Source organism: Choloepus didactylus, chromosome 14 (assembly GCF_015220235.1).
Source record: "Choloepus didactylus isolate mChoDid1 chromosome 14, mChoDid1.pri, whole genome shotgun sequence".
Lineage (NCBI taxonomy): Eukaryota > Metazoa > Chordata > Mammalia > Pilosa > Megalonychidae > Choloepus > Choloepus didactylus.
In genome coordinates, this window is record NC_051320.1 from 3,729,875 (window position 1) to 3,753,852 (window position 23,978).

The 23,978-nt window shown below is 39.2% G+C and overlaps 1 protein-coding gene and 1 pseudogene across 1 annotated transcript in view; one reads left to right on the top strand and one right to left on the bottom strand.

Annotated features, from left to right (window-relative positions):
• Window positions 1-23,978, bottom strand: part of PRKDC (protein kinase, DNA-activated, catalytic subunit) — a 228,453-nt gene that overhangs the window by 117,675 nt on the left and 86,800 nt on the right. The window contains exons 27-31 of the mRNA XM_037802445.1: window positions 10,281-10,507; window positions 7,008-7,102; window positions 5,394-5,493; window positions 4,055-4,188; window positions 1,332-1,583 (exon numbers count right to left, since the gene is read on the bottom strand). Coding sequence (XP_037658373.1) covers window positions 1,332-1,583; window positions 4,055-4,188; window positions 5,394-5,493; window positions 7,008-7,102; window positions 10,281-10,507 — 808 coding nt within the window. The remainder of the gene's footprint in view (window positions 1-1,331; window positions 1,584-4,054; window positions 4,189-5,393; window positions 5,494-7,007; window positions 7,103-10,280; window positions 10,508-23,978) is intronic.
• On the top strand, window positions 13,994-16,629 carry LOC119509041 (annotated as a pseudogene).

The window sequence follows — 23,978 nt, forward strand, 5'->3', positions numbered from 1 at the left end:
TCTTCAACTCCCATTATACAGACTTCATGTCTGATGGAATTAAAGAGAATAAAACTCCTTTAGTAAACTACCACCATAAAGCACTACAGTGGATGCTCTGTCTAAATTAAAAATCCTTTAAAATAACAGAATATGTTCTGAATGGCAACTTGAGGTTCAGTCCATAAGAAAGGATTTAGGTGAAATTTCACAAAATTAAAAGATGTCTGGTCTTTTACTACAGTGCTTATGTTTTACCCTGCATGTGGAAAGAGATTTGATGATTTTCTTTTGTGTCTGTAAATGTTATATTGTTTAGTAATTGTGGAGCTTTTTGTATGCCTGATAATTACGAAAGCACAGAGGAGGGACACAAGATCAGGCCTTCTAGAGCCTCTCCAGTTTTTTAGCTTACCAAGTCTTGTCATTGATGAAGTTCATATGTTCAAATGAAATGAAAAAAAAAAAAAAAAAAGATGGTAGCTTTAGGTGTTGGTGCATAGGGGCATTGGCTAATTGTCTATGTATCATTATTGGGGAGGACAGTATTCTGCGAGTTTGCACAGCCAATATTTTATAAAATAATGATAAGAATAAATGCTAGCTTTTCAAAGATCTTGACAAACTTAAATGATGGTAACCCATGTCAAATTAATTAATTAAAAAATTTATTCAGTTGCACACCTCTGTGAATATACTCTGCAAAAACCACTGACATGTATAGTTTAAATGGGTGAATTGTATGGTATATAAATTATAACTCAACAAAGCTGTTACAAAAAAAAAATATGTCTGGTCAGAGAACGTCAAGGCAAAGAGGTATGCTATCAGGTATACACCATCCCAAGAAAAACACATCCAAAGAGCAGTCTCCTGCCTTCCCGGATCCCATGTGGGTCACTGAAGGAAGTAGCCTGCCGTTATCCTTCTTCCCAATAGGGGCTAAGGAGCACAAAAAATATCCCACCTTGACTATGTCCTCTGCAAGCAACACTCTGACTACCACTGAACTACACAAAGCTTAAGAAGAATGAAAATGTAAGTAAAGTACACTCTACAGCAACACAGAACCTCATCTCAGGAGGAACTCGCTCAATGAACCATTGTGCAAACTAAAACTTCAAAAGCATTGTTTATAAAAAGGTCATTTAGAACCAGTAAGCAATGGCAAAAGGGGAAGAGGAACTTTAGGTGGGCCGTGCAGCCTCCACTTTGCTGCCCACCTCCCCTCCCTCATTGTGAGACTGAGTGGGAATGAGGGCAAAGCACTAAGCACTGAGCAGAGGGTGCCTGCTGGGGTGGGATCGCTTCCCCGAGCGACTGCCAGCGTGCAGCATTTGCACCGTGCCTACCCAGGATCTCACACGCGCTGACTGTCATCTCCTCAATGAACGTGTTGTAGCACTCCAGCGCTGCCAGAAGCATGTCCATCCACTGCAGGGCAGCTCGGAGCCTGAAGGGCCCTGGCATGTGGAGGAGGGTGGGCTGAACAAGGATGCCTGACAGATGGGCACCACCTCCTCCCCCTTCAAAGCTGTTTATAAGAAAAGAAATATCTTCTTTCTTGATCATATCATTCAGCCATGAAGAAGGGGATTTGCTGCCTTAAACAAGAATAAAACACACATGTAAATATTTTTCATATAATTAAATTTCTTTAAACTAGTTATTATCCCTAATAAAAAACAGTATCCCCCAATAATAAACAAACACTACAAGTTGCGTTATGTTAAAAATGTAACAGACAAAAACAGATGGTTATAGCACGATACCCAAATTACAGCTTTCCAGAAAAGCCTCAAGTAAAAAGAGAAGTAAAATCTCAAAAAGATAAATTTTTTTTCACTTTTAGCTAAAAAAAAAAAAAAAAAAAAAAAAAAAAAAAAAAAAAAAAAAGCCATGCTCTTCAGCTTCCTTAAACATTATTTGGAGTAGCTATCTTAAAGATAATACCCTTCCCCCTGCCTTTTATCTTAAACTCATCATTCCCTTTTTAAGTCACTTAGGTCCTCTCCTGGCCTCTACTCCCATCTCAGTTCCCTCATCTGTAAATGAGAACAAGAGTAGTAGCTAGCTCTTGGGTTATGACAAAGATAAAATGAATTTAAGTAGTTAATATTTGAAAAAGTGCTTAGAATAGTGTCTACCAATTAATAAGTACAATGCTTGTCAAAAAAAAAAGTCAAATGATCTGCTTTTGTAAAAGATATTATTCTTTTAAGTAATAAACTTTTTATAAATCAAAGAAAGGAGACCATAAAAATAATATTTTGTAAGCTCTGAAGCCAATGGTAAGATCATTCTGACTGTAAGGAAGTTAGAGAAGAATCCAAAATAGTAATGTATTTCTGATGTATTAGGAAATTTTTCCATTGTATGTTTCCTGGATGCCCCCAAATCATGTCTTAAGGCTGTACCCACCCTTGTGCCCACAGCCTCCTGGATCTGTGGACGCTGCACCTGGCTTCCCAACTCACAGGGCACACCCTCAGGATGCAGGACCTGCCTCTGGAAGCCACCGAAGAAAAGGTGCAGAGCAAAGAGAGAGGCAGGTACACCCTTGAAGGACTAGAAGCACGAGAAGCAACTAGAAGGATCAGAGCCCGAAGAAAGCTCATTAATTCTATACAAATTACATGATGGTAGAAGGACAAGGTTCATCCTTTGTTTAAAAACACTTCTGAGAGGTAAATGAAACTCTATTTAATTCAAAATACACAGAGTCCCTATTATAGGCAACTGAGAAGAGAGGAAGGGCAGAAATTTCTGGAATCAATAAAGCTGATGGACAGCTAGAGATTGTGTGTACAACAGCCAGGAGACCTGAATGTGAGTCAGAGGTCTTCCAAAAAGTAGCTCTATCTGTGTCACATCTAGGCATCAGTTTCCTTTAAAATTAAGGAAAATATGCTCCCCTGCCCTCCCCACTCTTAACTGACTTTATAGGGTTGTCATGAGAATGAAATGGCCTAACATAATTTTTTTTAAATTTACTAAAAAGCAGTAAGCAAATGTTCTTTAAACAATTTTCTAAACTAAACATGCAGATATACATTTCCAGTATATATATAAAATTACAGTGTAGTACAAAAAAAGTATGCTTCTATAGTATATATAACATATAACATGAATATAATTATAGTTTAACATGTAGTATATAAGATGTACAGTACATAGCATTATAATATATTCCATAGTATTAAAAAAGTTAGGATCCTTCAAAGTGTTAGAAGCTCAGGAATACATGAGGTAATTTTTTCCTTTTGTTCCAGAAAGAATTACTCTTTCCCATTTTCTGAAGAGAAATGGCGTTCTCTTGTGGTTTTCAGCGTCTTCCTGGTGTAGAGGCACATAGCACATCGTGTCTTGGTTTTGGATTGGTCCTTGTGCATACAAAGTGGGGGACCCCGGGCCCGGTTCAGCCTGAGGAGAGCCCCCCAGGTCTAAGCTACCAAACCTGGGTTCAATTTATGGAGTAAACAGAACACTACATTTGTTCCTGAGAAAGTCATTATTTCAAGCCAATCAGTACACTTCAAACACTTAGTGCAATAGTTATCAAAAAGCAGGTTCAAGACCATCTTTTACTGATCTGAGATCATTTGGATTTAGGAGTCTTGCAATGTCTTAATAAGTCTTAATAAATATATGTTGAAATAGTGCAATTGCATTATTTCATTAACTGTTACTATTCTGAATATTAATTGAATATTGTGTTAACTGCAATGGTCACCCAAGTCTTCTTAACTTCTTTTTTAAGTGGGATAGAGAAGCAAAATGTGGTAGAATAAAAAGATAAAGGAAAAATCTAAATTTCTTCTGTATTATTGGACTAACATCAAAATACAATTTTTTCTTTCCTTCTATATTACTCTGAGATATGTAGTTATAATTTATGATTTGCCATACAAATGAACTGTAATGATTATTGAACATATTTAGTTATTTTATTTATTAGAAACATTATTCACTACATCATTTAAATAGTAGAAAGACCATGTTTTTTAAATTTCCATATGTAAACCACAGGTAAAAGCAAAAGCCATCATTTTGTAGATCATAGGGATCACCATACCTGGCAATAAAGGAACAAATTTGTAAAAGAGCTCTATGGATTTGTGTCGACATTCCGTCTGGGGCCTTCCACAATGGGTTAAAAGCCACGTGACCATATCGGATAAACACAATGACGACGCAGGTGGAAATCCTCTGTACAGAAATAGCATTGCTGTAATCAATAGTCTGAACATTGAACATACTTAGTACCAAAGAAGTCCAGAAATCACTAACAATTTCACCACACAGCTACGGAGAGCAACCTCATTATAAGGCATTCAACTTATTTTTAATGCATTATCATTAGAATATAATCAAAACATCACAGGTTACAGGGGTCTTAAATGCTGCTTCACTACATAAAAAAAGAAATTTTTTTATTTCTTTTTTTATTGGAGGAAAAGAGTCAGAAAACATTTCCTAAAAGTAAAGTACGAAGTATTTTTGTGTTTCCTCTTCAGTGTAGCTTAAAGCAACATGGGGCTTAAGATCTAAAGCAGGGGTTCTTAAAGTGTAGTTCCTGTACCAGCTGTACCACATCATCAGTGACCTGGTTGGAAATGCGATTCTTTGATGCTGTCCCAGACCTGCTGATTCAGAAGTTCTGAGGGTGGGCCCAGCATTCCGTTTCAACTCCAGACCTCCAAGAGATTTGAGGTGGACCAATGCACTAAAGAGATGCCACAACTCCTGGCAGAATCTGGATGAACCATCTTTAAAATAACATGTGAGCTTCTCAAGAACCTAAGTCTCTACGGAACAATTCTCCACCTCTCCAGAAGGGGAACCACCAGCACTGACACCAGAAGCCCCTGCAGGGCCCCCGCCCCGCCTGAGAGTCAACACTGCCTTGGGTCCCTCCCAAGACGGACACGAGAAAGATGGAAAACCAATGGCAATAACCCAGGAGCCTGAGCTCCAAGCAGCTTCATTTCATAATTCCATAATTACATGTATGCCAAAATTATTTTATTTCAATATTTCAGCAGTCTGACACTTCAGTTCTTATACTTCAAAATTTACTGCCCAACAGTTCAAGCATATTCTAGGCAAATAATTCCACACCAAATTCCTATTCAGAATTAGTGCAGGTAAAATAAAATCTCTCACAGTTACAACACTAATGTTAGTTGTATCTACTGAGCCAACTAAGATCATATTTACAACTTAAACCAAGTATTTTGAAACATAAAAAGCTTTTTAACTTTTTGGGAAACTGACTCTTCAGACTTCCACACATTTTTGTCTAGAAAACTAACTATTTGTATTTCCATACAGTCTTCCCAGATTGTTCTTTATTAGCTGAGAATCAGTTTTATACAGAAGAAAAAAAGAAAAGAAAAAGTAGTATCACCTACCGTGGCAAACGCCGTCTTTTTGCTTTGTTTAAAGAAACGTGTTTCTTTTCAATGATGCGCCTTAGGTGATCTATGGCATCACAACACTGTTGAATTGTACCTATCCTCAAGTACAAAAAAAAAAAAAAAATTCCAAAGAAGATATGTAGTTAATTATCATTATTATTATAAGTTTATTGGCCTAAATTTTTAATAAAAAAGGAAATTTAGTATCTTTTGTCCCTCAGAATATGAAATTTAGATGAATTTACATTGCCTGTTCAAAAACAAAACCAAATCCATATTTAAAAACAGGTAGGATACAGTTTGATGGCAACCAGAAGACACACGTGCGTGTACGCACACACACACTGTAACACCACACCTCAACTGGCCAAAACACACTGGCATATAATGGATTAGAAATGGAAGAGCCCTTTAAGTATCACAAAACCCATGGACCAGACCAGAGCCTATATACCCTCAACTTAAAGCTATCATTTAAAAAGTGAAAATTTCTTGATCTCCCTTTCTTCTGATATAGGTTAAACCATATTATATCTTAATAATGTAGAAACAGAAGAAGAATGGAAAGGAGATGGTATCACCCCAGAAGTCTATGGTCACTTAGAGAAGGAGCCTTATGCAATTTATTTTGCCCTCTGCCACCAAGAAACAGCTTTCTTGCTATGCTCTTTAAATGCAGCAGGGATTTTAGAAAGAATAAGTTTCATCTGTTGAGGAAATTCACCTTTGTGGAATGTTAAGACATACAATGTAATTTTAAGCTTAATGATGGTAAGGACTAACTTTTAAGCATCTCTGGCCACAGGATGCTATCAACATGAATGATGAGAGATTTCAACCTGCCTTTAAAAAAAAATAACCAGAAACCAAAATCTGGTTTAGTGAAAGAGAAGCCCTGCACCATAAGGCTATATGGTCTAAATAAATCACTTATACTCTCTGGGCCTCTGGGCCCTAACTATGGGGACTGAACGGTGAGATCTCTAAGAATTCATCCAGCTCAAACAGCTATGATTTTCCTAATAGCTTCTGGAAAGAATTTAACCATAAAGATATCATTTATCACTCTCTTAGGTACTTTAGCCCATTTCTGGCTTAATATCTTCCTATTACTCCTTATCTATGCCTGAAATGCTTTATCATCATCTTGTAATAAGACCTACTTTTTCTAGTGCTCTGTAGTGAGTCCAGAGACACTGACCATATCTTGGTGGTTATTACACTCATCTTTCTACAACAACGTGCAATCTATAATTTTTATATTTTGCACCAGCACACTAATTGACTAGCTTCATTTGAGCTTCATAATGAAATTGTCCTCCAGCCCTGGGCAGGGTTTCCGAGGATCCAGGGGTCAAGCTCAGTGTCTGCCAGGTGTACAGGGTGAACCGTAAGGACAAGGCATGGAAAACTTTCATGAACTGGATGAGAGCATTGAAGAGGCACATGCCCCCTTCACATTTATCACCCCAAATGGGAGACTCAAGAAAAGAAGAAAACTCTACCTTATGAGAGAATCACCTGAGGCTTAACCTCTGAGTAGAAAAGCTCTTAAGGACTTCTAAGGCACACACTGACATGAAAAAAGCAAGCTGGGATAAAACATACCTAAGGATTTCTCATCTGTATGTGCCAAGGCCAGACTTTCCATATATATCACCAAGGCTTCAAACACAAACTGCTCTACCAGAGACTCTTCTTCTCTGTAAAATAAAGAATATTAAGCCTCACCTAAGAAAATAATAGAGCAGGATGATGCAGAAAAAAGCAACGTTGTTAGAGAACACATACATTAAATTCATTAAACAAATGGCTCACGTATTTTAAAACATAAAGCAACCTAAAATACATCTCAAAGAAGAAAATCTCCTCAAAAGCAGACCAGACTAAGACAACATAAACCAAAAGAGGCAACACTGGCTTTCTCTCTGTGCATAAGTTCCCCTACTCCTCCTATGTTTGTGTAATTATTCATAGCACATGACCTTGGAAACACTATTCTGACCACACTTTTACACAACTCATTAAAATTAAATGTAGTAAAAAATAAGATCAGATACTATATCCACATTCTTTCAAAATAAATGAATTTTAAAAGCTTGTTCAACTGATCTAAGAATAAGTCAACACAAGGAGTAAATGCTAAGCCCTGTTCCAGCCTAGCCTGCATGTGCAGACAGTTACCTCAGTCGGCAATGTTTGTCACCCATCTACGTATACAGAGCAGTAGTGTACAGTCATGGTGGTCCAAGGCACCAAAGGGCATATAGTTAAGTTGCAGTGGCCAATTCTCTCAGTGGAAAATTCATTCTTCAACAACACAGAACAGTAGATGATTAACTACAGAACGACTGGTAAAGGCAGTAAGTCCTTAGGACTTCAGAGGAAACTAAGAGCAGGACGCTCTGGTTGTGCCTTCAGCCCCACGGTGAAGTGCTGGGTCACTGCCTCACCCACGGGAAGGCTGCCTCTCAGAGGACAGAGAACCGGAGCAAGGCCCTGGAGGATGGGGAGGATTTAGAACAAGAAATGCAGACTAGTGTTTGGCTTGGCAGGGAGATTATCCTAATTTTTGTTTTAAATTTGAATCCCAGAAGGAGAGAGCTCTTGGGGTTCCACAAGCCCCATGCCTCCCAAATGTCTCACACCCAGATCAGACACTGAGAATAAAAACATTACAAATAAATAAATAAAACCAGCATGAGCAAAGACATGGAGGTAAGATGTAAAACACAGGGCCAGCAAGCAAACCGGCAAAACTGGAAGAAACGGTTAATTCGGAGGAATAATTGTGATGACTGCAAAAGTCAGTTGGGAGTTGAGGTCTTGGAAAGCCAGGCTAAGTACAATAGTTTACCTTAGGCACCAGGAAACCAGTTACAGTGTGTAAGGAGAGATATGGTGACAAAATGATACTCTAAAGTTGTATGCTCCAAACAGAGGTGTGCAAAACAACTCACTGGCACACAGGAAGCAGCCATTAGAATTATACTATTATTCAATATGCAAGATCTCAAAAATTTAGCTCTCATGCACCCTTTCTCAAAAATACCCTTGAAATGTTCACTTTAACCTGAACAGAAGGCCCCATGAGCCCAGCCCAAATTCCTATCTGAACTTGGCTTATCACGACTCTGGTTTCAAATTTCACGTTTTCCTGTGCGTGTTCAGCCTGTACCAGCTGCCAACGCTCATTTCTGGCACAAGAGAATTTAGCTTTGACCTGATAGGTGGGGCTGAGCCCAGAAGCAGAAACTAAAGTGCAGCCCACATCTTCTGATGCTACTTCTCCCCCAGCCATCACTTGCTGGTCTACTTCACAGCCATCTCACATGCCCAGGTTCCAGAGAGTCCAGCTTCCCAGGACTGACTCTGGAGCTTGACCATCTGCTTATTTAGAAGGGGACGTGGAATCTCTCAGGGGAGTGGTCACCAGCTTCTGTTCAGCTTATCTTCTGGGATCCTTCACCGAATAGTCAAATGCTTCCCTTTCCTGACATAGCTATCTTTGTGCTTCTACCAGCTTTCTAAAACTAAATAACATGTTGCTTAGAGGTACATACATAGATGATACAACTATAAAGAAAATCAAGGGGACAAGTAACATAAAAGTAGGGAGAATAATTACTTCTGGGGGTTAAGTAGGGGAGGGATATGTGACTGGTAGTTTTGTAAAACACTGATTGTATTCTATTTCTTAACCAACGTGATGGGTGGAGGAACTTGTTTTATTATTATTCTATAAACGTTATGAATATGTTTTAAACATTCTTCTGTACATACAGATTTCATAATTTAAAAAGCTAAAAGAGAAAAACAGTGACTTCAGACTCTGTCAAGTAGTTAATTTTCATACAAACGCACTTAAACACAGAGACAGACTCCTCCTATCTGTCTATCTTATTTTTATAATTGATCCCCTCTTCTCTATCTCGACTCCCATTTCCTGAGAAAAGCTGTTCTGACCTCCCAAACACGTACCTCTTCTTAATAGCATTTATTTCAGCTATAATTCATATTTATCTTTGGGGTTAATTGATTAATATCTGTCCCCCTTTCGGAAATGAAACCCTCATGAAGAGACTCTCCCTCTGGCACTTGGGACATCGCCAGGCACATTTTAATAAACAGACAGTGAACAGAAGAATGACTACCACCACTACCTTAGGTCAGGGAACTCTTTTCATCTTCTCCTTGGACTTCCGTAACAGCCCCTTCACTGGCATCCCTGCCTTCAGTCCTGTCCCACGCAAATTCACCTCCTCGTAGCTGCCAGCCAGTATGCAAATTGTAGGGGGGAATCTGACATGTCACTCCCCTGCTCTAACTACTCCAGGGACTCGCCCGGAGGTGATCCAAACTTCCTAACACGGCACACGAAGCTCTCCTCATGCTTCACTGCGCTCCCTTCAAACTCAAACTTCACGATCAAGGGACATAAGATTTCTCCATCTCCTTAAACCATCCTATTTCCTATCTCCATCCCATCCCTTCAATCTGAAATGGCTTGCCTGACTTTCATTCAGCCTTTAAGTCTCATTTAAAACATAAACTCTACCAGAAGCCTTCCCTAACTGCCCCAAACCAGGTCAGACACTCCTTCTCTGTGACTCAAAAGACCCCGTGTAATTGTCTTCGTTGCATGCAGAAGACCGCTGTGTAAACTACCTTTGTATGTATTTCTCAACAGTTTCTGAACTTCTTGAGTGCAAACTGCATTTTAATTCATTTCTGAATCCCCAGAACAAAACACAGACTCCAGGATATAATTACCTACGAACTGCTTGATATATGAATAAATGGATAAGTTTCTTTAAAAATCACTACTAAACAAATTAAAGAGCTCCTTTTACGCTCTTCCCTGTCATGTATCTCACTTACCTGAATTCCCTGTAGATATTATTAAAAGCAAGTGCTGCTCCGAGCCTCTTGAAAGCACTGGGGTGAAGGGCAAAGCTGTAGAGTCGCTTGAAAAGTGACTTGGTGTTGACTGGACTTTTTTCCTGCTGCTGTGGTGTTGTCTGCTTAATGGACCATTTTAGGAATTCTTGAATACAGTGACCACAAAAATCTCTTAAAGTACTGTCAATGGGATCCACAATTCCATCCTGAAACAAACCAACATGCCTTTGTTGCTACCACTGAATGACAACTGAATGCACCTGGTTTGCCTCTGAGCACAAGAAGATTATGTTATGAAAACTAAGGTACAGCACTATTCAAGAAAAAATAAACACTGGTAAAACCAATGTGATTGTCTAGAATCTAAACTCTAGACAGTAATTTTTTTTAAATCTCTTAGATTTATATCAATGCCTGGAAACATTCAGACCAATCAAAATGGTGCTACTGTAATTTCTTACAATACATAAATACTTCATATAAAACTTTAAAAAATGTTGATACTGTCAGATTTTCAAAAGCCACAGCTATTTAAAAAACACAAGGCAACAATAAAATATCAAAGAGCTTTCATATATGTATAAGGACACAATTAGCAGCAAACTAGTCAAACAAACACAAATCTGTTTAAACATTTTGCATGTTTAATTCTGCTTCATAAAAGCACAGATAATTAGGGCGTATTTTGTTCAAATATTTTATTTCTAACATTAAATTTCATTTTCTAAATATTTTTATAAAGAAATGAAAAATGTCACAAACTGGCTGTTTGCCACAAAGTTGTACACCATAAAGTAAAATACAACCAACTGAATTTATCCAGGTTTCCCCGTAATCCAATGTGACTTTTAGATGTTTTTCTGTATACTTTGTTCTGATTCATTTATGCAGAATAGGGAAAACTGATTTATAATGAGTTGTTTTCATCTGTAAAATTACCTTCTATATACTGCCCCTCCTTTCCAGCAAACCCAGTGCTAAAGTGAACAATGATGCAATGTACTCTTTCAGGGACCCAAAGAGATCTGTAACTTTAATTTTCCAACTTTCAATTACAAATTTCTGCCTACATAAACAAAAAGACTCAAATAGCCAAAAATCACACAGTTAGCAGGAAGGAAAATGTATGAAATGTAGATTATTTAACTAGAACTTTATTATTTATGCTTTTCCCCCAAGCTACAGGCACTCTTTAGACTGGCATTAAACTTATACAACTACAGAGTTTAGATTTTTTTTCAGGCACATAATTACATGAAAAATAAGTAACTTTCAAGCTCTTTCAAGTTTAATAGGCTCTTAAATATTTTCAGAGGAGGAGAATCCCAAGGATTTTGTTCTTTAAGAAACCATTATATATAACTGAACTGCTACATGTTCAATTAAATCTTGAAACCTAAAGAATTTTTTTTTCTGTAAGTGCAATGTAGATATGCATGGCCATCACTGTTTGTAGAGTGAAAGGATAGACTGGTAAAGACATTCAATCTCTTGTAAGTGTATAGCTGTAACCTAACCTAAAAGGGAAAAAAAACAAAATAAGAACTCAACACTGACAATCATTTAAAGGAAAAGAGAACCAATCAAGAAAAATGTCAAAGTACAAGAGTTTCTCCTCTTAAAAAGGAGAAAAGAGTTATCCAATGCAAAAATGAGAATTACAGATTTGAAAACACACTCATTTCTCTTTGTCTTAAAATACACGCAAAAAAATGGTGGAAGGAGGAAGTCAAGACCATTTAGACTTGAGGCAGATCTATGTAAAAATGGAACAGAGTACAATGATTTCACCTCATGAAGGAATGACTGAAATGAAATTTCACAAATCTTCATGACTATGTAAAAAATTAATGCACAATTATAAAAAATACAAAGTCTGGATTTTTCCTCTTAGGTTCAAAATAGACTTCCAAACCTCTGTGTAATGCATTTACTTCTACAAGCCTGCTCTGTTGAGCAGCACATGCTATATACAAGTACATACATACATACTGGCATTTTACCATGAGAATCATAAGTCTCATCTCACTCTAGTGATATGCCCTTCACCCACACTTAATGTACATTTTATTTCCATCATAAGAAACTTATGATCTTTCTAAGTGGTTCATTTTAGAAAGTTTTGAAAGAGTTTTTAATCAACATATAACAAAAAAGAATCTTGATTTTTAAATGAAATCTTTTTAGTACTGTGGCATGATTGGTTTAATTTAACAGTTGAAGCAATATAGTGATTACATTGTACTGTTTAAACTAATTCGCAGCTATAGGAAAATGATTGGTTTTTAAAACATAGCCAACATGAGATTTTGTAGTTATGAGCAGTGACATACTAGAAAACAGTGAATGAATAAAAAAGATGCTTTTTCAGCAGTGGCCATTCATTATTTTGCTTTTAGGAAACTGGAAGAAATTTTCTTCTTTAAGTTTCAAATGTTCTGGCAATTCTAGTCATTTCTTAACTTCTTCAATATCAACTTGAATTGCTGGAATAAATGACACTAAAGAATCAAAGTTGTTTTCTGGTCTGAGGTACCAATGATGGCCACATTGAACATTCCCCAAAAAAGTCCTCTTCGAAGATATGCATAAATGTGAGTTCCCACGGACTTTTTTGTATTCTTGTAGTTTGGGTTCCACCCTGCGCTCAACGCCATCTTATGGACAGCTTCACTTCCAACACGGACCCAACCATAACGAATGCCAGCGGATACACCAGCTGGAAGGTTATCCACTACTGTTCAGGAAAGTTAGCAGTGGGGAGATCCCGCCCAGCTGCTTGGAGCCACGACCCACCATCTGGCCGCGGCAGAAGACGGACAGGTGCGTCATGACACCCCCCGCTCCCGCAGGTCCCGCCCAGTCTGCGCAGCCGGCGGGGTCGCCGTGCAGGCGGCCTCGGACACTCCCGGACCAACCCGGGGACGCGCGAGGGAGCTCGGCCGGTCTGCCGGGCAACAGCCGGCCCAGTGACTCCGGCGACGCGCAGCGGCGGGTCCTTCGCGCCGCGGCCCTAACAGAAGCTGCCGGGCGCCTGGGAGATTGTGGCCAATAATTTTCTTTTGACATAATGAAAACTCTTTTAGAAACTGAAAAATTCATGAAAAAAGAATACTTTAATTATATCACAACAACAAAGCTTTCTTTCCTTCTCCTGAAGAAACACGGTGGCTATATCCTAAGAATTTTTGTGATTGCTGACCACACCTGTTAATGATTTCTGAGATTCTTTGTTTACTGAAGTTAAAGAGCATGAGACCCTGGCAAGTTCCAGGGAAACTACTGCTGCACAAAGAAAATCATACGGAAATGTTTCGAAAACATAACTTCGGAGAGGACTTGGGAAGATGGCAAAGTAGGAAGCTCCCTCCACAAAACTATTGAACTGGCAGAAACTGAATCAACCTCTTTGAAACTTTGGAGACTACGGTAACACTGCAGCATCCAGGGAGGAGGGGGAGAAAGAGGCTGGTAAATTGCAGTAAATACTGGTGAGTGCCTTGATCAGCTATTTCAGATGGCTGGAGCCTGCTCTGAGGGCGGCCACTGTTCCAACCCCCTGGCATCAAGGCAGCAGAACAAGCAGCAGAACAATCTTAAAGACAGTAACCTTCCTCAGAACCTTGGAAAACAGTTAAAGGGCTGCATTAATCCAGCAAGGGCTGAGTTAAGCGACCCCAGCTTCAAAAGCCATGGAAGCAGCTCCTGGTGCCCTTGACAGCCCGTCCCCCATCCCCTCCACAATGTGGGTGAAGCCAGCTTGCCCTCCCATTGTGGGTCCCTGGCTCTGTTACAAGGGGAGCACAGTGTGCATGCTGGGGTGCATGTATGTCAGTGCCATCTTTCAGGTGGAAATCTGAGACGCTGAGCCTGGAAACATGTCTCCATCTCCCTTTTCCAGAGTTTGTCCTGAGGGCAGAGAAGCTGCCTGTAGACAGCTGGGACAGTGTGAGAAACAATTAAGTTGAAGCTGCCTGGGGCAAAGGACTATCTGTACTAAGTCATCTAAGACAGCACCAAGGAAGGAGAGGAGATCTATTCCAAAGGGAGTAGAGGGGGCATTCACTCAAACTCCAATACATTATAAACAGGGAATACCCAAGACCTCTAGTTAGCACAATCCCAGGAGATGGAGCAAGCTCCTGAGCTCCAGTCCCAGGCAGGCTCTGATAAAACAAAGAGGACCCTGCACTTCCCATTTGCCTTGAGCTGATCTGCTTGACAGGAGGGCTAAGCTCTGAAGGACACCACCAGTCAAAGCAGAGCCAATATGCAGAGAGTGAAAATGCTTTTTGCCTTGGTTTGTCTGTTTTGATTAGCTCCTGGCATTCAAGAAAATCTCTGTCATATCACTAGCTGGACACAAACTTAAGGGACAACCCAGGGACTAAATCCCAGAGTTAGTACTTTAAAATATTATAATGTATAGTTAGCAACTAAAGATTATAAGACAAACAAAGAAACATTTGTTCTCCCTCATGTAAAAACATTCTTATATTTGTACATTTAATCACCATCATTGACCACACTAGTTTTCACTGAGTTGTACAGTCCAGTCTTTATCTTCAATCTTTCCTTCTGGTGTACACATGCCCCTAGCCTTCCTCTTTCAACCATACTCACACTCATCTTTGTTCAATGTACTTAAATGCCAGTATTATTATATTCTATTGTTTGTTACGTAAATCCACTTCTTGCTTCAAACAGGTGCTAAAAATGCAAATGTATAAAAAGTATAATAAATTGATGGTTTTGGACATATAAATTATATCTTTGTACAATATAATAAGTACAAATAAAAAAGTGAGGGGACAGGGGTATAGGAACAGTGTATTGCTATTGAATGACTGAAGATAAGCTGGTATCAAATCAAGTATGATTGATATCATTTTAGCATGTTAAATTTTAACCTCATGGTAACCACAAAGAAAGTACACTAAACATATATTTGGAAAGAAATCAGAGGGGTTCAAAATGGTACAGTACAAAAAGCCAAATAAATACGGAAGTAGGCATTAATGAAAGAACTGAAGGTCAACAAAGGCATAAGACTTACAAACATAAAATAGCAAAATGGCAAAAGAAAGTCCTGCATTATCAGTAGTTACTTTAAATGTAAATGGATTAAACTCCCAGTCAAAAGGCAGAGAATGGCAGATTAGATTAAAAAAAAAAGCCTGACCCAACTACATGCTGTTTACAAGAGATTCATGTTAAATTCAAAGACATAAGTAGGCTGAAAGTGAAAGGATGTGAAAAAAAATACTATGTAAGTAGTAACCATGTATGTAGTAACCATGTACTATGTGGGGTAGTTATAATAATATCAGATAAAATAGCCTTTAAGTAAAAAACTTGACGTGGAGCCCACAGGTGACACACGCTCCCTCCCTCCTCAGCTCCAGGATGATTGGCCACAAGATCCTCTATTAGTTCTTTCTCTGGAGCTCTGGGATGACTGGCCACAAGATCCTCTATTAGTTCTTTTTCTGGAGCTCTCCAGGAAGCGATGCGCCTGCAGCCCTGAATGTGGTGGTGGAAGCAGCAGAAGCTGAGGAAAGTAGGGTAGCAGAGGGATGCGGAAGCCAGCCACACAAAGAAGGCCGAGGCCGGGCAGGGTGAGCCTGGCAGTTGGTCCGAATTCAGAGGAACAAAGCCACAGCTCTGCTGGAGCTCACGGCTCGCAATGTGCCTGTGGGTTTAGAAGAGAGCTGAAACTCTCAGTGGAGAGTTCAGGAAACTTCAATAAAGCTAATGAGATTTTCTGCAGAAGAAAGGAAGCATGGCACTGTCTATCCACCTCCACACCAAGTCTTCACATGGACCTAGATGTGTCACGTAAGAGATGTGAAAGTTGTCATCCTTGCACAGGTCCATATCATGGACCCAATGAAGCTCACAGGCTCTGCCTTAGTGTTCAAGGACCTGTTCTATCTCACTTTGGAAAACCCTTATATTTTGGCTTTATTCATCCTGTTCATGGAGATTTATCTGGGTGGGCCCAAAAAAGCGTTCTTCTACCCAATGCTGTGCTCACTGTTTGAGTGCCTCAAGTCAGTTCTCTTAAGGAAAAAGTTGGGAGCAATTCACCAACGCAGCTGTGTCCTGGTTAAGTCAGAACTTGACTGACCTTGTCTTCTTATCTGGGACCCTTGTGCTCAGAAGAAGGGCAGTGTCACCGACAGGAAGCAGCACCACATGCTGCAACTGCTGTCATCTCTCCCCATTGTCAGTGTACAGAGGATTCTTTGGATGTAGATATTTTTCTAAAATCAGTGAGCTGCTACAGAAGTCTGGCAAGAAGCCCATTAAATGGAAGGAGCTGTGATCCAAAACTAAGAGGGATGGTCTCCATTGATATTTTTTGAGAAGCTGCTTTTGAGGAATATGTCAGTTGTGAAGTTAAAATGAAAAAGTAATTCCCCCAATAATTAAGTGTGCTGCATAAGGGGAAACTGCTTTTATAATAGTCATGAACCAGGCTGCCTAGGAACGAGAGCTCTACCCAGCCTGAAACAGCAAAGACTGTCCCTGTGACTGTTTAGCTTTCTTTGCAGCATGGATTTGGTCTAAAACATGCTGCCCCTGAAACTTCTGGGAAGCCAAACACCAGGTCAAATATTCCTCTCTTACTTTTAGGGTAAAGTAGGCAGAAAATGCACCTTCCTGCTACAGTCAACAGTTTGGTTCCTGCTGCCACTTATTTTTACCGGGTAGAGTAGACTTTAAGTTTACAAGGCATCTGGTTTCTTATTAGGAAAGGTCCCCTGTGCCCAGCCCTGTATTACACTCTCTGTCAGGTATGCTGTCCCCACTGAGCTTGAGGGAAGTGGGAGGACATTTGGCAAGTTTCCAGAAATCTAGCCCTCAGCTGACCCAGAAATTAGGGATCAATATCTTGATTGTAACAAAGGTGAAAAATGCTCAGGGAAAATGCTTGGCGAGTAATAACAGATGGGCAGACACCAAGAGAAGTGAATTAAGTCTTATACTCTTATTCTTTGGGTATTACTTGGAATAAATGGTGGGAATTGAACAAGGAAGAGGAGAAAGGGGAATTTTTTTTTTTAATATGAGAGGTTAATGATCTTCTTCTACATTTATCCCAAGTTAGGGTTTTTAAACAGCATAGACTGCCAAATGCTGCTTTTTATGCTGTTTGGGGGGATTTTTTTTCTGCAATACAAGAGAATTTTACTTTTTTAAAAACTATTTGTGCACAAAAACTAAATGAAAAATAGGATGGGATGAGGGGATAATTTGGGTTTTCTTTTTTACTTTTATTTTTTATTCTTATTCTTTCTGCTATAAGGAAAATGTTCAAAAAATAGATTGGAGTGATGAATGCATAACTATTTGATGGTACTATGAACAGTTGATTGTACACCATGGATGACTGTATGGTATGTAAATACATCTCAATAAAACTGAATTTAATTTAAAAAAAACTATTTATGTTTTTATCCTTTGAGAGACAATCTGTATTGGGTCTGCACCTCCATCCTTGATCTTGTTAGAGACAGTGATTTGCTTGTTAGCTGGTTTAACAAGCTAACCCTGAAGGAGTTTCTTAATAAAAGATCGTTAAAGTTTTTTAAAAACAGACAAACCCTGTGACAAGAGACAAACAGGGTAACTATATGATGATAAAGGGGTTAATTCAACAAGAAGACAAAACAATTATAAATATACATGCACCTAACAGCAGAGCCCAAAATATAGGAAGCAAACATTGACAGATTTGAAGGAGAAATAGTTCTACAGTAGTAGTAGGAGATTTCAATATACCACTATTCTAGACTGAAGATCAATAAAGAAATAAGACATGAAAATACTCTAAACCAACTGGACCTAATATATATATATGTGTGTATACACACACACACACACACATACATACACATATATATAAAAAACACTTCAGCCAACAGCAGCAGAATACGTTCTTCTCTAGTGCACATGGATCATTCTCTAGGACAGATCATATGTAAGCTCACAAAACAAGTCTCAATAAATTAAAAAATATTGCAATCATACAATGTTTCTTATCTGACAACAATGGAATAAAACTAGAAGTCAATCACAGAGGGAGAAATGGAAAACTCACAAGTATGTGGAAACTAAGTAACATACTCTTAATGTATGGGGCCAGAAATAAATCACAAAGGAAGTTAGGAAATATCGTGAGGCAAATGAAAATAAAAACAGAACAAACCAAAACTTACGGGATGCAGCAAAAGCTGAGAGGGAAATTTATAGGTCTAAATGCTTATATTAAAAAAGAAGAAAGACCTCAAATTGACGTCTTACCTCAAAACTAGAAAATCTAGAAAGAGAAGAGCAAACCAAACCCAAAGTGAGCAGAAGGAAGGAAATAAGAAAGATTAGAGCAGAGGTAACTGAAATAGAGAATTAAAGAGAAGAATACAGAAAATCAATAAAACCAAAAGCTCAATAGAAAACTAATTTTCTATTGAAAACATCAATAAAATTGACAAACCTTTAACTAGACTGACAAGGAAAAAAGAGAGAAGAAACAAGTAACTAAAATCAGAAATGAAAAGAAGGATATTAATACCGACACCACAGGAATACAAAGGACTGTAAGAGGATGCTATGAACAACTGTACACCAATAAACCAGATAATCTAATGAAATGGACAAATCCTAGAAACCCTCAAACAACCTACACTGACTCAAGAAGAAACAGAAGATACCAAAAAACCAATAACTCTTAAGGAGATTGAATCAATAATAATAATAATGATAAAAAAAAAAAAAAAAAAACTCCCAACAAAGAAAAGCCCAGGACCAGATGGCTTCACAGTTGATTTTTTAACAAGAATTCCAAGAAGAATTAACACCTATCCTGCTCCAAGTCTTCCCAAAAGCTGAAGAGGAGGGAACACTCCCTAACTCATTCTGTGAGGCTATGGTGGTTTGGAACTGTATGTACCCCCAGAAAACCATGTTCTTAAAGCTAATCCGTTCCTGTGGGTGTAAACCTATTGTCGGTAAGACTCTTTGATTAGGTTACCTCAGTTAAGGCATGTTCCGGGTGAGCCTTCATTCTTACTGGAGTCCTTTATAAATGGGATGAATACCGAGAGAGAGAAAGCTACAGAAGCAAGAACTAAAAGCAGCAACACCGGGAAGACAAGGGAGAGGCTGGCAGATGCCGCCACTGCCTGGCCACGTGTCAGGAGTCCAGAATCGCCAGCAGCCAGTCTTCAGGAAGAAACCATCATCTCGATGATGCCTAGATTTTAGAAATTTTCACAGCTTCAAAACTGTTTCTCACAGTTAAAGCCAACACATTTCATGGTATCTGCTCTGAGCAGTTTAGCAAACTAAAACAGACGCCAACATCACCCTCATACCAAAGGCATATAAAGATACCACAAGAAAAGAAAATTACAGATATCTCTTATGAATATAGATGCAAAAATCCTCAACAAAATACTAACAAACTGAATCCAACAGCACAGTAAACGAGCTATACACCATGATCAATTGGAATTTATACCAGGTATGTAAGGGTGGTTCAACATCAGAAATTCAATTAATTAATATACCATATCAACAGAATGGAAGGGGAAAAAACACCCAATCATGTCAGTTGATGCATAAAAGGCATGTGACAAAATCCAGCATCCCTTCTTAGTAAAAACACTGAGAAAAATAGGAATAGAAGAGAATTTCCTCAACATGAAAAAAGGCCTATATGAAAAACTCACAGCAAACATCACCCTCAATGGTGAAAGACTGAAAGCCTTCCCTCTAAGATTAGGTGGAAAACAATGATGCCCACTGTCACCACTGTTATTCAACAATGATCTGGAAGTTTTTGCTAAAGCAGTCAGGCAAAAGAAAGAAATAAAAGGCATCCGAACTGGAAAGGAAGAAGTAAAACTTCCTCCATTTGCAGAGGATGTGATGCTACATACAGAAAATTGTGAAAATCTACAATGAAGCTACTGCAACTAATAAACGAATTCAGCAAAATGACGGTAACAAGATCAACGCCCAAAAATCAGTAGTGTTTCTATATACTAGTAATGAATGATCTGAAGAACAAATAAAAAAATTTCATTTACAATAAAAGAGCAATTGAAAGAATCAAATATTTTTGTAAAAATGGAAAAGGCACTCATCAAATTTGTATGGAAGTATAAAGGTCCCTGAATAGCAAACACCATCTTGAAGAAGAATGACACTGGAGGACTTGTACTTCCTGATCTTAAACCTTATTACAAAACCATAGCAATCAAAACAGCATGCTACTGACACAAGACATATGGACCAATGGAACTGAACTGAGAGCTCAGAAATCAACCCTAACATTTATGACCAACTGATTTTTTTTTAATCATCATTTTATTGAGATATATTCACATACCACGCAGTCATACAAAACAAATTGTACTTTCGATTGTTTACAGTACCATTACATAGTTGTACATTCATCACCTAAATCAATCCCTGACACCTTCATTAGCACACACACAAAAATAACAAGAATAATAATTAGAGTAAAAAAGAGCAATTGAAGTAAAAAAGAACACTGGGTACCTTTGTCTGTTTGTTTCCTTCCTCTACTTTTCTACACATCCATCCATAAACTAGACAAAGTGGAGTTTGGTCCTTATGGCTTTCCCAATCCCATTGTCACCCCTCATAAGCTACATTTTTATACAACTGTCTTCGAGATTCATGGGTTGTGGGTTGTAGTTTGATAGTTTCAGGTATCCACCACCAGCTACCCCAATTCTTTAGAACCTAAAAAGGGTTGTCTAAAGTGTGCGTAAGAGTGCCCACCAGAGTGATCTCTCGGCTCGTTTTGGAATCTCTCTGCCACTGAAGCTTATTTCATTTCCTTTCACATCCCCCTTTTGGTATGACCAACTGATTTTTGACAATGATGCCAAGTCTGCTCGATAGGGAAATAACAATTTTATGGTACTGGGAAAACCAGACAACCACGTGCAAATGAATGAAGGTAGACCCCTACCCCACAGCATATACAACAGTCAACTAAAAATGCATCAAAGACCTAAATATAAGAACCAAAACTATCAACTCCTAGAAGAAAATGTCAGGAGGCATCTTTATATATTCTGGATGTTAAGCCTCACATTAAGCAATGGTTTCTTAAGATTTTACACCCAAAGCACAAGCAATAAAAGAAAAAATAGATAAATGGAACCTCATCAAAATGAAAGACTTATATCAAAGGACTTTATCATGAAAATAAAAAGATAACCTGTGCAACAGGAGAAAATATTTGGAAACCACATATCTGATAAGGGCTTAACATCCAGAATATATAAAGAAATCATTCAACTCAACAACAAAACACAAACAACCCGATTTAAAAATGGGTAAAAGACTTGAGTAGATGTTTCTCCAAAGAAAATATATACATGGCCAAAAACCACATGAAAAGATGCTGAGGGGCAAGATGGCAGACTGGTGAGCTGTAAGTTTTAGTTACTCCTCCCGGAAAGTAGGTAAAAAGCCAGGAACTGCGTGGACTGGACACCACAGAGCAATCTGTCTTTGGGCATACTTCATGCAACACTCATGAAAGCGTGGAGCTGCTGAGATCAGCGAAATCTGTAAGTTTTGGCGGCCAGGGGACCAGCGCCCCTCCCTGCCAGGCTCAGTCCCATGGGAGGAGGGGCTGCCAGCTCCGGGAAGGAGAAGGGAGAACTGCAGTGGTAGCCCTTCTCGGAAATTCATTCTACTGATCTAGACTCCAACCATAGATAGACTGAGACCAGACACCAGAGAATCTGAGAGCTGCCAGCCCAGAAGAGAGGAGACAGGCATAGAAAAAAAAAAATTACACGAAAAACTCCAAAATAAAAGCAGAGGATTTTTGGAGTTCTGGTGAACACAGAAAGGGGAAGGGCGGAGCTCAGGCCTTGAGGCGCATATGCAAATCCCGAAGAAAAGCTGATCTCTCTGCCCTGTGGACCTTTCCTTAATGGCCCTGGTTGCTTTGTCTATTAGCATTTCAATAACCCATTAGATCTCTGAGGAGGGCCCTTTTTTTTTCTTTTTAAATCCTTTTTTCCTTTTCTAAAACAATTACTCTAAGAAGCCCAATACAGAAAGCTTCAAAGAATTGCAATTTTGGCAGGTCAAATCAAGAGCAGAACTAAGAGAGCTCTGAGACAAAAGGCAATAATCCAGTGGCTGAGAAAATTCACTAAACACCACAACTTCCCAAGAAAAGGGGGGTGTCCGCTCACAGCCACCATCCTGGTGGACAGGAAACACTCCTGCCCATCGCCAGCCCCATAGCCCAGAGCTGCCCCAGACAACCCAGTGTGACGGAAGTGCTTCAAACAACAGGCACACACCACAAAACTGCAACCTCAGCTGATTGTCCCAGAGCTGGGAAGGTGGAGCAGTGTGAATTAACAAAGCCCCATTCAGCCATCATTTGAGCAGACTGGGAGCCTCCCTACACAGCCCAGCAGCCCAGAACTGCCCTGGGGGGCACTCACCTGTGACATAGCACAGTCATCCCTCAACAGAGGACCCGGGGTGCACAGCCTGGAAGAGGGGCCCACTTGCAAGTCTCAGGAGCCATACGCCAATACCAAAGACTTGTGGGTCAGTGGCAGAGACAAACTGTGGCAGGACTGAACTGAAGGATTAGACTATTGCAGCAGCTTTAAAACTCTAGGATCATCAGGGAGATTTGATTGTTAGGGCCACCCCCCCTCCCCGACTGCCCAGAAACACGCCCCACATACAGGGCAGGCAACACCAACTACACACGCAAGCTTTGTACACCAGTTGGGCCCCACAAGACTCACTCCCCCACTCACCAAAAAGGCTAAGCAGGGGAGAACTGGCTTGTGGAGAACAGGTGGCTCGTGGACGCCACCTGCTGGTTAGTTAGAGAAAGTGTACTCCACGAAGCTGTAGATCTGATAAATTAGAGATAAGGACTTCAATAGGTCTACAAACCCTAAAAGAACCCTATCAAGTTCAGCAAATGCCACTAGGCCAAAAACAACAGAAAATTATAAAGCATATGAAAAAACCAGACGATATGGATAACCCAAGCCCAAGCACCCAAATCAAAAGACCAGAAGAGACACAGCACCTAGAGCAGCTACTCAAAGAACTAAAGATGAACAATGAGACCATAGTACGGGATATAAAGGAAATCAAGAAGACTCTAGAAGAGCATAAAGAAGACATTGCAAGACTAAATTAAAAAAATGGATGATCTTATGGAAATTAAAGAAACTGTTGACCAAATTAAAAAGATTCTGGACACTCATAGTACAAGACTAGAGGAAGTTGAACAACGAATCAGTGACCTGGAAGATGACAGAATGGAAAATGAAAGCATAAAAGAAAGAATGGGGAAAAAAATTGAAAAAATCGAAATGGACCTCAGGGACATGATAGATAATATGAAACATCCAAATATAAGACTCATTGGTGTCCCAGAAGGGAAAGAAAAAGGTAAAGGTCTAGGAAGAGTATTCAAAGAAATTGTTGGGGAAAACTTCCCAAATCTTCTAAACAACATAAATACACAAATCATAAATGCTCAGCGAACTCCAAATACAATAAATCCAAATAAACCCACTCCGAGACATATACTGATCACACTGTCAAACACAGAAGAGAAGGAGCAAGTTCTGAAAG